Source organism: Pelodiscus sinensis, chromosome 6, assembly GCF_052426305.1.
Source record: "Pelodiscus sinensis isolate ZL-2025 chromosome 6, ASM5242630v1, whole genome shotgun sequence".
NCBI classification, from domain to species: domain Eukaryota; kingdom Metazoa; phylum Chordata; order Testudines; family Trionychidae; genus Pelodiscus; species Pelodiscus sinensis.
In genome coordinates, this window is record NC_143057.1 from 98,134,036 (window position 1) to 98,149,371 (window position 15,336).

The 15,336-nt window shown below is 44.8% G+C and overlaps 1 protein-coding gene across 4 annotated transcripts in view; it reads left to right on the forward strand.

The window, feature by feature from the left end:
- Positions 1 to 15,336, forward strand: part of PLPP1 (phospholipid phosphatase 1) — a 165,462-nt gene that overhangs the window by 136,518 nt on the left and 13,608 nt on the right. The window contains exon 6 of one of the 4 annotated variants that reach the window (XM_075932461.2): positions 6,179 to 7,773. The exons of the other annotated variants lie outside the window; for them this stretch is intronic. Coding sequence (XP_075788576.1) covers positions 6,179 to 6,283 — 105 coding nt within the window. The 3' untranslated portion in view covers positions 6,284 to 7,773. Of the gene's footprint in view, positions 1 to 6,178; positions 7,774 to 15,336 lie in introns of those variants that run through there. 4 annotated transcript variants of the gene reach the window in all.

Here is a 15,336-nt window from a genome sequence, read left to right on the forward strand (position 1 = left end):
ATCACAAGTGTGGCATGCATCAAACTTAATATGTCACCAAAATATAAGCACATATCTAGGGTTGCTAGGTGTCCAGTTTTGAACCAGACAGTTCAGTATTTGAGCTTGCTGTTCTGGAAACAGATTGAGAAAATATAAATGTCTGGTATTTTCTAAATAAGATGTAATGTAGATTGTGATGTAATGTCAAGTGTGTCCAGTATTTTTGTTGAAACCATCTGGCAACCCTACATATATCAGGAGGAGTACTTTTTTCAGAGTCAAAGGGGTAGCCGTGTTAGTCTGAATCTGCAAAAGTGATGAGGAGTCCTGTGGCACCTTATAGTCTAACAGATTTATTGGAGCATAAGCTTTCATGGGCAAAGACCCACGAAAGCTTATGCTCCAATAAATCTTGTTGGTCTATAAGGTGCCACAGGACTTCTCATCACTTTTTCAGAGTGGATTTCAAGCACCATATCATCTTGTATATCTTTGCAGTTAAAATTGCTGTTTCCTTGTAATAAAGACTGCTTGTACCTTGCTCCAAAGCCCTTACTTTGCTATTATAAAGTAGAACACACAAATAGTCCTGCGTGAATACTAAGATTATATTCACATCTAATTTCCAAACATGGTTTGTGGATATCCACAGTAGGGATGTTAGTGACTAGTCCACTATCCGATAAGCAAATACTTATCGGATAATCGAGTAGTGACTCGACTAGTCGCTTCCCACCCATACACACACTGCCTCTATCAGAAAGAGGCTCGCCCTGTGCTCTCTGCGGCACCCTCCCTCCCCCCTTGATGCCTCTGAAAGGCAGCAAGATGGAGGGACGGGAGCCAGCTTAAAAGCTGGTTCCCCCAGCACTGTCTTCAGGCTGCTCTCAGAGGCAGTGGGGGGATGGGGATGTTGCTGCAAAGCAGCCCCTGTCCACAGGGTCTGATGCCTGAGCAATCTCTGTTCATGGTGGCTAGCCCTGGCCGCCACGAACAGAGGTTGCTCCAGCACCGTGCCCTGTTTGTGGCAACCAGGGCACCAGCCCCTGTTCATGGCGGACCGGGCTGTTTGCTGTTAACAGGGGCTGCTAGACTCAGTGTGAACTGGGACCAAGCAGTCCCAGCTAGTGCCAATCGCTGAGCCTCTGCATTTTAAAAGTAGTAAGAGCCGCTGGGCTCTTACTACATTTAAAATGCAGAGCTGCAGCGCGCGTGGCTCCGGAGCCAGGACTACTCATTCCCAGCTGGAGTGGACTCCTGGAGCTATCCCTGCTGTAGCTCTGCCCAGAGATGCTTATCAACTAATCGTATAGTCAATACAAATTGTATTGAGTGTGCGATTATCTGGCTAACTGTATTTTAACATCCTTAATCTCCATATTTCCAGGGCTTTACACTGAAGTCCATCTTAAACTAGTTTTGTGTCCTAGATTGCTGGGGTTTTATAACCATTATATACAGCAGCTCTTTCCTTGAAATCCTATAGCTTCATCTTTCCTATAGTTCACATGAGAACAAACCAGTGAGGAGAGTGCTCCAGGCCTTCTGTTGTTCGGGGAATCCATTTTCCGTTAATCTAGGAGAAAATTGGATACATTATTGTAAAATTAGTTTAACCAATGTTAGTGTTTCAAGGATGATCAGGTATATTGTTTGATGATGTTTTTTGTTGAAGTAAAGGTTTTGGAGAACTTTCAGTAAACATTCAGTTAAATAGTTCATAGTTTCTGGCAAACTGGGCAGAATTCATTGGCACGGGGTGTATATTTCTATCTCATAAATACACAATTTTCTAACCATATAGGACTAGAATAGAGAACCCTGCTGTTTAGAAATGGTGTTTCTATCACACACGTCAGTAGACAGTCAAGCTACTTAGTACTCCATACTGGAATCCAAGCATGAGATCTAATTCTAGGGTTAGATTAATTTGAAGTCTTCTAGTGGACATTTGTCCATGTTGCTAAAGCAGTCACTACAGCATCTTCTCAATTGCTGTGGGTCAGAATAAATGCCTGAGTTTGATTGGCAAAGCTCTGTGTGAAAGTTTGGCTCTAGGCTAGCCAGCAGTGTTAGTCTTTGAAATGAGCTCATACTTGAACTTTTTTGCCAGCAGCAGAGCATGATGTGTATTGCCCAGGGAGTTGGAGCAGTGGCAGAGTCCATGTGAATGAAGTGACCTGATGTAAGCAGGACCACAATAACTGTTTTCCCAGACTTTGTTTTTTTTCCTCTCTCTAACCAGCAGAGAAAATGGGTCTGCATTCTACATGAGCAAAACTGGCTTTGCTCCTTCATGAGAGGAGGCCTGGAAAAGAGCCTAATTTATCATCTTTTAACTGCAAATGCCTGTTCTACTGAACCAGCACTTTCTCTTTCCAGCATAAGACCTGGTGCAATGAATCTTTCATTTTTATGAATTCCAAATCCAATCCTAAAGGATTGGTTATCTTTAAGAGGATTGAATCTGAAAATTGATGCAGATTCTTAAGGATTATAGGCTAGCTTCTGGCCCCTAATATGCCTGCTCTAGAATTCCAGTATCAATAGTTGTATGAGATTTTCTTAGAAGAGGTAGTCCCTGAAGTGGAGTAGAACCAGTGTTGGGGTATATGTTTCTCTTTCTCCGGAGTCCTGACACTAATATGAGAGCAGTGTCATTAAAAACTGTGTTGTGCTCCTGCCCCAAAGATCCTTGCCATTAGAGCAGCCCTGAATCTGTTGTGACTTGTTCTCAGGACCAGCCTATTGGTTTGAGGATCTCAGAGTTATAAAAGGGTGTATCTTCACTACAGTTACCCCAGAAGATTTGTACCCATCTTAGCCTACCCCAGGTGTGAGCTGCCACACTGCAAAGCTACATTCAAGTTATTGCACTTTATTTGCCCATGTGTGTCCCTAGGACTTGTATGTAGAGCCCTACAAATCCTCAGATACACATGTAGATGTGGATACAAATTTTGTATCCATACAGGGCTCTCCACTGAGCCTGTCACACTTATGCTTCCCCCCTCCAGTGTCTCCCACTGAGAAAGAGCTGATCACAGTGGGAAAAGGAGGAGGTGGCACTGACCAGTGGGGCTGCTAGTGGGTGGGATGTGCTGAGAGTGGCGGTGGGGAGATGATCAGGGCTGGTTACATAATTTGCTCTTTGGCAATGTGCATTGGTAAATTCAGGCTGCTTCTCATGTTTAGGTTGACCACCCCTGCTATGGTTATTTGTGCTGCAGTAAGCAGAGATGCTCTGATTCTTTTTCCCAGTGAATTGTGGGGAATATGTCTGTCCCTTTGGGATATATCTGGGCAATGGTGATTAGACACTGGATGACTGTCAACACTTGAGTGATTTTTTTTTTAAACCTGTGATCTCACTGCAAAGGATGTAGGTTCCAAGTCAGAGTAAAAGCAAAATTTCTGCTCTAATCCAGACCCCTAACAATGCCAGCCAGCCCAGGTTGGAAGCCCCATTAGAACTGGTGAGACTTGTGTGTAGAAAGGAGGGGGAGTAGAGGTACATCCAGGGGAGAACCCTGATTTACTCCAGTGATGACATTACCAAAGTGGTTTACAGCTTTGCTGCCTACTCCTGAATTTTGCTAGCTAGAGAAGAGATCAGTCTCAGAATGTAGCCCTATGTTTGCACTGTATTTGAGGACCTGGTGTCCTTGGCAGTAAACTAAAAGACATTGTTTTGTGCTATCTGTACCAAGAAATGTTGACTCCCAGCACCAGGGACTTTGAAGATATGTTCAGGAACACAGGTGAAAAAGTTAATATTCATGTTGGAGAGGGAACCAACTTTGTCGGGAAGCTATGTTGTGACACGTGCTCCCCAAATGGTAGTCATTAACATAGATAGTTAGATTCCTTATACTGCTGTCTTCATGTACTCTGTTGTTAATCAGTTACTGATCCAGATTAGTCGATTACTGCTCAGAGCTGTCCTAACTTGACTAAAAGAAAAGGTAGCAGTACCAGTGGTGTAGTCAGAAGGGCCCACTTGGCTGGGCCCTGACTTCAAGTGAGTGGACAAGAATGGTGGCTTAAGGGGAGCAGGACAAGAGGAATGGAGGGGGATGCCCCAGCCCCGCTTCATGGCTGGAGCGCTGGGGAAGAGTGGGGCAAACCCAACCCCTTTCTCTGGCTTGTTAGCTAGGCGGGCTGGAGGGGGTGGGCCTGGGTGTAGAAAGTGTGGGCTACTGCCCACTTAGGCTCACTCCTGGCTATACCCCAGATCTGCTGGTCTTCTGGCATTATGGCAGTCAGCAGTAATGAAGTGCCCTGTTGTGATATGAAGAAAGGAATGCCTGCAGTGTTCTCCTCCCTCTATCTAAGGACTCTGTGACCTGCTGGACACAATAGAGTTTCTCCTTCCATCACGAAAGAAAATGTCAGTTCATTTTTTGTTGTTGGAAAATGGTCAAACATTGCAGTCAGTTGTATTATTTGTGTGAAGTAATTTCTAGTTCATCTATCTGAAAAAAAAATTCAAGCATTTTCAGTTGGTCTTCCAGCATGAATTTTTTACCTTCTGTTGGTGTTTTTATTGTTTCAGATTATGTTACTAGTTTAGTAACAGAAGTGGTTTGTGTGGTATGATTCACACCCATACAAAGTTGAGGGAAATGTGGAATATGTTCCAGCAAGTCTTGGCTGACTCAGAATTGATCATCTGGAGTCTATCTCCTGCTTATGTGGTGTCACTGACTTTCTACTGTTCTGATACGATAGGCTGATAATTTTTTTTTTTTTTAGAAAAAGTGGTTGCTTCATAGACATTGCCAACAGCAGAAGCAAACTAATACTGAAGTGTTGCAATGCATATATGTATCCCCCACAAAAAATTAAGGTGCAGCTAACACTACAGACACCCAGTGCTTTTTTTTTGTTTATATATAAAAATGCCAGTACTCCTTTCCTGAGGAAAGTAAATTTGAAAAATGCTTCTCCCGCTCTTCTTTCTTCGTCCTATATCATGTCAACATATGCATGGACTTAAGCAAAAAGCACAGTTTTCATCTTGCTGTTCCTGCCGGCACGGCACGAGCGCTCCCAGGGCTGGCTGGGGGCTGTGCAGGGGGAAAGCAGTGCGGTGTGAGTGCTCCCAAAAAAAGGTGATGGTACACTGTACCAGTGTGTACCATTACAAAAAAAGCAGTTCAAATGCCTAATAGTATTATGTCATGTAGCATTTGTGGACTGAAGGAGGTGTAGTGTCTTTTCATGGCAGAAAACCATGAGATCCAGAGTTAACTGTAAGATTGTACTTCTCAAACAGGGCATCAACTCACTCAATCAATCACAATCTCAACCCCACCCTTGTGTTTACAACATGGTGTAATGAAACACTAATTCTTGCACTTCTGTTTTTTGTACTTGGTGAAATTATAGGGGGAGTCATTTTAATGTTCTCATATATCAATCTTAAAGAGGTGCCAAGCTGTAAATTGTGAATGTAAGGGGATTTGTGGCCTCTTACTAAAACTCAGTGGGGGGTTTTGGCTGGCTAGTTCCCAGTACCAAAAGGAAGGGGGAAGAGTCTGAGAAATCAGAACCCTGAGGCTGACAGTTCCCAGGAACATTGGGAAGAGGCCAAAGCGCCAGGTCAGCTTGATTGATGGGGCAGGCAGGCTAATGAAGGCATCAGGAGGCTGGGGTGGGTGGTCCGTCCTTCATGTGAGCTGGATTTTCCTGGTTCAGATGGGGGTGGGCTGAGCTAAGGAGAATGCAGTGGCCTCAGCTGATCTAAGGAACAGAACTATGACACCCAGAGAGATCCTGAGACACAGCACAGAGAGCGGTTCCATGCAGGGAGGAGAGCTGCAACCACGGAACCAGAGGGGCCAAGGAACCAACTCAGGAGCTGGAGGCAGCGCAGCAGTGTGGAGCTGGGCATGAGCAGCTTGGAGCTGGGTGTGGTGAGCTTCAGGGGAGAGCGGGGGTGGAGGGAGCTCAGGACAGAGGCCCCAGCACAAGCAGATACCACCAGCCAAGAGGCCTGTAGGGTTGCCAGATGGTTTCACCAAAAATACCAGTGTCTCTCCCTCCCTCCCCCCCCCCCCCCCGAAAAAAAAAATAGGAAAATTTTGTTGCGGGGAGGGGGAAGTGCCGAGCTGCCGAAATGCAGTTGCGGCCGAGCTGGGAAAAGCAGAAAATACCAGACATTTTATAGGTATTTTCTCAATTTCTTTACCAGACAGAAGGCGCAAATACCGGACCTCCTGGCAACCATAGAGGCCTGGCAGGCCAGACTTGGAGGGGGATATTAACCCCATTTGGGGAGAAGTGTCCAACCACTTAGAGCCTGAAAGCATGTGGCCACCACCAGAGCCAAATGTCCAACCCACAGCATCCCTGCAGCACAGCCAGGACCTAGGAAGGAAGTCTGGGATATGTGAACAGAATGTGACTTCTCTAACATTCCGAAGCTGCTGTTAGTGATGTCCCTGTGTCACAGAGTGTGGTTATGAGTTTTCCTTTATACATTCCCATTTGTCCTTATTCATTTAAAAATTGCTATTCAATAAATTGTACTTGCTTTAAACTGTGTGTAATGACCAGCATATTAGGGAAGTGTCCAGTGTAGAGAGAGCACCCTGGAGGGCAGGACACCCAGGCCCTGGCCCAGGTGACCACAAGATTGGGGATCAAGCCTCCCAGGAATCCTGTGCCCAGCCTTGTTGGGGGTGATTAGGATTCTGCCACGCAGGAGAATGGAAGAGGAGCCCTAGAGGTCAGGGAGGTCTCTAGGTAAAGGAAGTGGGAGCAGGGACTCAGATCCTTTTGCTAGCCCATTTCACCAGAGTAGTATAGAAGCTAGGAAAGTTGCCCTCAATAATGGGGACCATTCACTTGCTTACCTTAGCTCCACCCCATTCTGTCTGATCCATACAAATCCACCTCACATGGAGGACAGGACACCCCCTCCCCCTGCCTCTGGGCTCCCTCATTAGCCTGCCCACCCTGTCAATCAGGCTGACCTGGAGCCTTGGCTCTTCCTAGTGTTCGTGGTGATTGTCAATCTCAAGGTCTTGATTTCTCATTTTCTTTTGGTAGTGGGTCTAGCCAGCCAAAACCCCCCACTGAGTTTTAGTAAGGGGCCAACAGTCTCCTCACACATATATTCTTCTCTGCTATGGCTGTACTATGGAAGAGATCTGCTTTGAATGTGCTTGGAGTTCTTTCATGTATCCAACTCTGTGTCATAAAATATTGTGCTGTATTGAGTTGTGATGTATGGAACATTTGCATTAACACAGTAATTTTTGGGGAAGTGGGGATTATGGACTTTAGAAGCCGGTTTGTCTTTTTTGATGTTACTGGGGCAGAATAAAAGTTGTTGACTGTTTCTGACAGTCAGCACTTGGAGAAATAAAACCCTACTTCTGAATTTGCAGGGTTTCTTGAATTATTTTTTAATTCCAAGGTTTGTGTCAGGCATTACACACTCAGTATGTCGGTATGTACCTACCAACTTAACTTCTCAAAACATTACTTTTTTTCTTAAGACCGTATCCATTGTATTTACGGTTCTAGGGGCCCACAGAAGAAGAACCCTGTTGCAGTAAACACAGCAAACTTTAGGAGGAAAGGAAAGAGAAAATGCCCTTTTGTTCTGTAGGTCAAGGTCTTTGGCTAAATACAGTCTCACCCGTCCTCTGTGGTGAGGTCTCTATGCTACAAACATCTTATGGTCTGTAAGAAGGAGTCTGACTTGTTTGCCAACCCTTGTGACCCCTCACTATTACAGCTTCCTTATTTCAGAGCCCAAGAAATGCTGAGGGCTCCGTCTGTACTGTTTGCTTTTTGTGGAAGAGGAAATGCAAATGAAGTGCTCATTTGCAAATCTCACACTCTCATTTGCATATTTTCTTCTGGTTCTTTTTGTGGAAGAAGTTTTAGCAAAAAAAAAAAAAGCAGTATAGACAGGGCCAGTTTTCGGGGGGAAAACCCTTTTGCGCAAGATCCCTTATTCCTCAAAAAATTGGGTTTACAGGATTTTGTGCAAAAGAGTTGTTTTTTTTCCCTGAAAAATGGCCCCGTCTACACTGCATTTTTTTCCGCAAAAAGGATTGGAAGAGAATATGCAGATGAGAGCGTGAGATTTGCAAATGAGCACTTAATTTGCATTTCTTCTTCCACAAAAATCAAACAGTGTAGACGGAGCCTAGGAGTGGGGATCTTTCTGTTGCCCTCCTAATGCTTATAGGAGTGGGACTATGCTAGGTGCCTCAGAAGGGTGTCTCCTGTTGGTGGGGAGAGACATTATAAAGGATAGGAAATGGGTTCTGGAGGGGATTTGAGGGAGCCCTAACCCATGATATATAGCAGAGAATGCACACAGAACCACATCTGGTACAAAGGTTTTTAAAAAATGTTGTAGAAAGGATAGAGCTTAGCTACTCCATGCAAGATGGAACTGGAATAATGGTGTAAGTGGTTGCAGAGATGTAGCAACTGCAAGCTGCTCAGCAATAGCAGTTCTCCAACAGCAATTGCTACAGCAGTGAGCCTCCTGCAGTAGCAAGTTTAAATCGCACAACTATTGTACAAGGAAATGATGGCTCAGCAGCAGCAGATGATGCAGTAAATAGTGCCATCCTTACACCTCTAGGAGTCCCAGCAGCTCATGCATATACCAAGGGGGTTCCCCCAACAGTACCAGGAAAGCTAACCAAGGTGGAGCTGACCTGAAAGCCTTCCTTTGTTACATTTGAGAGTGTGGCACTAGCAGCTCGGTGACCCGAAGAACAATGGACTGTAATCCTGGCTCCACGTTTGATGGGTCTGGTCCAGGTGACCTGTTGTAACCTAGATTTTGAGAGGGCAGTAGACTACAAACAAGTGAAGTCCACCACTTGGATATTGCTGAGAAGACCTACTAGCATCAACCATTTAGAGCAGTGAGTCCCCCAAGGGGCCATACTCCAGATAGTATTGCAAAAGTTGAGAGAGCTCTATTTGAAATTGCTCCACCCAGAGGACCTATCAAGGAGCCACAATGTCTAAGATGAGAAAAGTTCATAAAAATATTACCCACAACAAACAAAAAGTGGGCACTATGGCACTGCCTAGAGATGTTACCAGAAATGGTAAGGCATAAGACTTTGTAGAAGCCAAGATGACCAGAGGCAAAGGATTACCAGGCTTCAGCAGGGTGCAGGATGGAACAGCAGGAGATCTATGGGAAGGAGCAGAGAGCCAGAATCAGCAACAGTCTGTTTGATCTTCTGGGAAGATGTGTTAAGGGTTGGGTTTATCAGACTACTGCTCGGATCATGAATAGTCCAGTCCAGGCAACTCAAACAATGGGAGCAGGATACAGCTATCTTTCCTTCCCCATCCCCGAAACATAGCTGGGCCTGCACTCAAGGCTCCCTCTAAGTTGTGCAATAGCACAGTCCCATAGTGAGTTTCTCCCAGATGGTCCAACCAGTTCCCCAGACCATGGTGAGACTTGGGAAAGCCACTGACCCTAAAGAAGGAACATCTGGAGCAATGTGGCTGCTGACACCCACAAGGAAAGAAGAGATAAGCAGCTGGAAGTCCTCCTACAGAGCAGGAATTTTGGCCAAGGACAGAGGAACCACCCTCATTTAGTCTTCATGGTGTAAACCGTATGGGTACGTCTAGACTACAGGCTTTTGTTGACAGAGGCTTTGTCGACAGATACTGTCGACAAAGCTTCTGTCGACAAAGTGTTTAGACTGCATCCAGTTCTGTCGACAAAGCAAGCCGCTTTGTTGACATGAGTGTAGATGCAAAGGACAGTGGAGATGCAATATTATCTTCTGTTGACAGAACTCTGTCAACAAAAGGTGTTATTTCTCGTAGAATGAGGTTTACCGCTGTTGACAAAACTGCCGAGTTCTGTTGACGTTATTTCGACAGAACTCGGCGGTAGTGTAGCTGCAGATATAGTTTTGTCGACAAAAGTCCACTTTTGTCGACAAAACCCTGTAGTCTAGACACACCCTATCTGAACTTCACACTCAAGGAGGTGTGTTTGTGTTAATTGAAAGGGGTCAGCAAACTGGGGCTAGTGACGGTCCAGCTGTTGGTGCTGTGCAGGTACCATCAGGGGGTGGTGTAATTTGTGCACAGTATCCCATGTGTTGGACACCTGGGTAGAAGGAAGACATTGTATTGGATATTGGCCTGATTCTATTGATGCATCATGAGGTGAGAATGCTGTTTCTCCTACCTGGAACATCAGTGAGGCAGAAACAAAGGTCCCTGATCAGCGTGTTCTCTAACTTTTTCCATCCAGAATAAATATTAAGTGCACCACCATTAGACACACATGCCACTAGCTGTGGGTGCTCTACTAATCAGCTAGGCGGTATTTGAATCTCTCCTGGGTAGCCACCAAAGCATTCAGCTTATAGGGAATGCTGTCCCTGACCTTAATTGAGTTACCATTTGAGATTGGGCCTCTTGTGACGTTATCAGCTTAAACTACAGCCATACAGATAATTGTTGCAACCACTGTTATATGTTTGCATCAAATCTTGTGCAAAGTGGGCCAAGTGAAGTGTTTATAAGGCTTATGATTTGCTGGTTCTGTTCATACATATATCATTTTTGTATTACAAGTATTGGCTGTGTATTTGTATTACAGAAGTTTGCTTCTGGTAGACATCAACAGGAGACTTGGCTTGCCCATTGTGAAAGGACTACTAGTTAATAGAAGTACTTGACTCACAAAGGGCTTTGGGTGATGTCAGTCCACATCTGATGAGCTTTTCTGTGAACATTCAGACCACCATGAGGGCAAATGACATCCACCTGTAAAAAACTGAGTCATGCATAGACTTGCTCACGTAACAAACTCAGGTGACTTGCTCATGTGATAAAGCTTTTCTTAGGAGATACTCTTGCATAGAAAACAATGGGAGTCTCTCCACATGGCTGAGGATATATAAAGAAGCCTGGAGATTCCTCCATTTTGTTTTCAATCCTGCATCTTGCCTCTTGAGTATCTTTACTATGAACTGAAGTTTGAAACAAAGGACTAGCTGGATATAGTCTAGAAATGTGATTTAAACCACCAGGTTATTCTATCTTTGCTACAAGCCTGCATCAAGAACTTTGCAGATGGTGTTTTGTAATTCAATTTCTTCAACAAGTTTGACTTGTCTTTTGTTTTTCTTTTAATGAATAAACCTTTAGATTTTAGAATCTAAAGGATTGGCCATGAGTGTGCTTTTTTGGGTAAGATCTGAGTTGTAAATTTACCTGGGAATGTGGCTAGTCTTTTGTGATCATAAGAACCTTTTCATTTGGTGAGATTTTCATAATCTCTCATCTGTATAAGGAGTGGTACTGGTGGTGGCATAGGAGAACTGGAGTGTCTAGGAATTGATTGTATGATTTCTTGCTAGCCAGTGTAGTGAATATAGAAGTGCTCTTTAACTGGTTTGGTGTGCTTTTATAGTGGAGGACCACCAGTCTTGTGCTTTAATAGCCTTGTTTCCCTAAGCAGTTCACCCTGAAGTGACACTCCGGCTGTCATTATTAGTATGTATTAGTGATCAACTATGCATCTGTTCCTCTACACTCTCTGAAAGCTACAGCAGTAGCTCCAGAACTCTTGAAGCTCTTGTGTGTTAGAGTGTCCTTTATCTCTTCATATTTTTTTCAGGGCAAACTTCTCTTTCTGGTTGATAAGAGAATTATGTTCCTTTCTGAAAGTCACATCCCTCAAAACCTTGATGTACTACCCATAGCCTAATTGCCTAATAGAGTGATTTAATAAGATGCTGAAAGGAACGTTGAAATGCTTCATCAGTGACAATTGCAAACAGTGAGACGAGCTACTCCCGTCCCTCCTGTTTTAACATGAGGAAATCCAGCAAACATCTATAGCATTCTCCTGTTTGAGTTGCTTTGCAGTCATCAAACTTGCAGAATATTGGACTAGGTTTTTTTCTCCCATCCCAATCTTTCTCTAAGATGACATAGGGATCTTAAAATATGCCTTACCATTAAGGGAATAACTGAGAAACCTAGAGAGAATTTGAGAGAGACCCAGCATATCAAGAAAGAAATTAAAATAGAGGGGCATGACTACACACTTTCCAACTGGGTGATCTCCTGCAGCAGAAATTAATGGCTCAATGACAGGTTGAGAAGACTAGCATGGAGAAGTAGAACAAATACCTATCAAGTGAATCATCTCAAATTTTGGAAGACACAGGAGGCTCCTCCAATGGAACCTGAATTAAGGTCCCAAGTACCTTTATGGCCAAGAATCAACAACAGTACAGAGGTATGTGAGGGGCTCTGCCCTGCTCAAAGGAAGCAGCTCCTCTAAATGTCTCAGATTTCATTATTTTCCACCTGCCCAGGACAATGCAATTTTTCTAACATCTAAAGGCCACTCTGGGTCATCTAGTTAGGGAGAGTCCATATCTGTTGTGGGATACAGTTTGAGAGGAAGTGTGAGCAATGCTGGAGATGAGGGTAACTAGAATCCAAAAGTGAATGGAGGTTCTTGCTCCAAAGCCAGATGACTGAGTTTGGGTTTACATTGACTTTAGAAAGGTTAATTCCATCTTTAAATTCAGCTACCCATTGCCAGGGTAGATGAGTTACTATAGAAGCTGGGACCAATGAAACACTGGAGCGCTATTGACTTTAGGGATGTTAATGGGTAACCCAGGTGATGCCTTACTGGGTAATGGTTAACCGGTATCTGGGGACCAGCCCCCTGCCTGTGGCTTGCCATAGTTGGAGGGCTCCTCCAGTCCTGCATTGGGCTGGAAGCAGCAGCGGCTCCGCTGGCCCTGTGTGGGGCCAGAAGCAGCAGCCCCATTCAGGCCTGCCAGCTCTGTTGGCCCCATGCAGGCTGGGAGCCAACAGCCCTGCACAGGGCTGGAAGCAGCCACAGTGGAGCATCCCCCCCATGTGCTCCCATTTAATCAGTTAACTGGATAAAGTTAACATTTAACTGGTTAACTAATTAAATGGGATTTTACATCCCTAATTGACTTGACTTAAAAGGGTACTGGCAGATCCTCTTATCCCAGGGCTGGGCAAGATGTGGCCTGGGGGCCATATCTACTCCACCTAACATGTTGATCCAGCCTATGAACTGCATTTGGCTGCTTTCTATTTATATCCTGCTTCCCGTGCAACCAAATTTACAGGCAAGTGGCTCAGGCATCAAGATCCTATTTAAATGGCTCCTGGTTGCGGCATTTCCCAGTTGCGGTAGGGGTTGGAGCCGCAAACCTTTTAAATATCCGTAGCAACCCTGGGAAGCTCCCAGGCGTTGTGATAGCAGTGGAGCTGGGAGCTCTTTGCTGTGTTTTTTACTTCAAAGCCCCCAGGCCCCAGATAACACTGTTGGGGAGGCTAGTTCTCAGCCCCGCCCTTTCCTCCTCAGGCCCTTCCCCTTCTGGTGTGGAGTCAGCCTGTGACCGCACACCAAAATTCATTGTGGCCCACCCTGCAAAAATTATTGTGCACCCCGGCCTTATCCCCTTCCTTGCAACATAAAACCACTCTCCACTCCTTTTGGGCACTTCCGGTTCAAGATTCTGCCTTTTGTATGGTGTCACAACTTTCCAGTGACTTATAAACAGGATTCTCAGCCCGCACCATCAATATTCTGCAGCCTACATAAGCGACATCGTTTGTAGCCATACCTGGGAAGACCACCTACAGCTCTTAAAAAGCAGTTTTTAAAAGCTGTACAGGATACAGGGCTTACTTTGCAGGGCTATCTGGAAGTTAGCCAAAAATGATGTAACTTATTTGGAAGTACTGTGCTGGAGGTAGCCTTTGGAAACCAGCAGTCAGCCAGGTACAGGCCCTAACACAGTGTGCCATTCCCCAGACAAAGAAGCAGTAAAGGCATTTTCTTAATTCAGCATGAAATTATTGGAGGCTTTTTGCCTTCATCACAGCCCTTCTTATGGACTTCATTAAGGCAACAACTCTGAGATGACCTCGTGCAATGACAAATATGAGGACACTTTTAGTGAATTGACAACATGACCATGCCAGGTGCCTGTGTTCTTTCACCCTGATTTTTTTTTTCCTGGGAGCTCATACTGAACACTGATGTCTCAGACATCTGGCTTGGTGCTGTACTGTCACAAGGCTTTGAAGATGATGATGACCCAGTCCTATGCCTGAGTAGGAAGCTCATTCCTAGAGAAATGGCTTGCTGAAGCATGGAGGAGTTAGTGATTAAATGGGCTGTGGCTATTATCTGTTGGGTAGTCCCTTCTTCCTGGTAACAGATCTGTGCTGGATTCATATGCTGGAAAACACAAACCCCCAGGTTCAATGTACACCAGCAGGTGAGAAAGGACCATGCCAGTGAGTCGTCTTTTCATGGGAGATGGGGATGGCAACAGACAGCCATAGAATAGCCTTTCCAGCTTGAAGGGTGAGGTATGTGAATGGACATTCCCATCCAGTGAGGTGACTAATGAGCTTCTCTGGGCCTGTTCAACATGAGGCACATCTCCAAGGCTTATTCTGCTTGGAGGGTGGGGTGAAACTTTAAAATGAAAAATCCACCCTAGGAAGGGGTGGTGAACAAGGAAAGTGCTGCCATATCTTGGGCAGTAGAGGGAGATCTGGTAAGAGAGACAGTGGCAGGCATCCCTGCTCTCAGAGCTGCATGACCCAGCATCTAAGAGCAGTATGCCCCAAGACGAGGAGTTGGAGGCAGATCTCATTTTAGACTAAGCCCAAAGAGCTGACTCAGGAAGGTTATCCTGGTCTCTCTTGCCTCTATCTGCTTATGGATTCCCCTCTCTGATGAAAGAAAAGGGGAGAGGACTTCTGTTTGCTTGAAGAATTTCCCATTGGGTGTCTGCAGGAGAGTGGGGATGGTGGAGAGAATTACATACATGGGGACTTGAGGAAGCTCCTGCTTCCAATGTGGTTGCTACACAATGTTGATATCTGCTGCTTCTCCTCTTCTAGTGTATCTTCCCTTTAACTCTTTTGCATGTGTCATGAAACGTATCTTAAGACTCGGATTACTGTCCAGCAAACCATGGCTGCACCTATTTGCTCTCTACCACAGATTATAGCATGCTAGTCTCTCCAAAGCCTTCTTGAAAATATTTATTTCCTAGACGGACGGACATTCATTTTTGTGCTTTCTCCTCTATTGTGTATAGAAGCATATTAAAATGTCTTGCTTTAGATCCTCCAGCTCTTAGGGAGTATACCTATCTAAGAAACCTGCTGTCTCTCCCTGCTGTGTATTACTGTAAACTACCCAAGCCAAGTGATGGCTAGAACTAGAAGTTAAGGGCTGAAATCAACGGATAATGTGGGATGACTATTGAAAGCAATGGCCTAGGAATGAGATACAAGGATTGCATT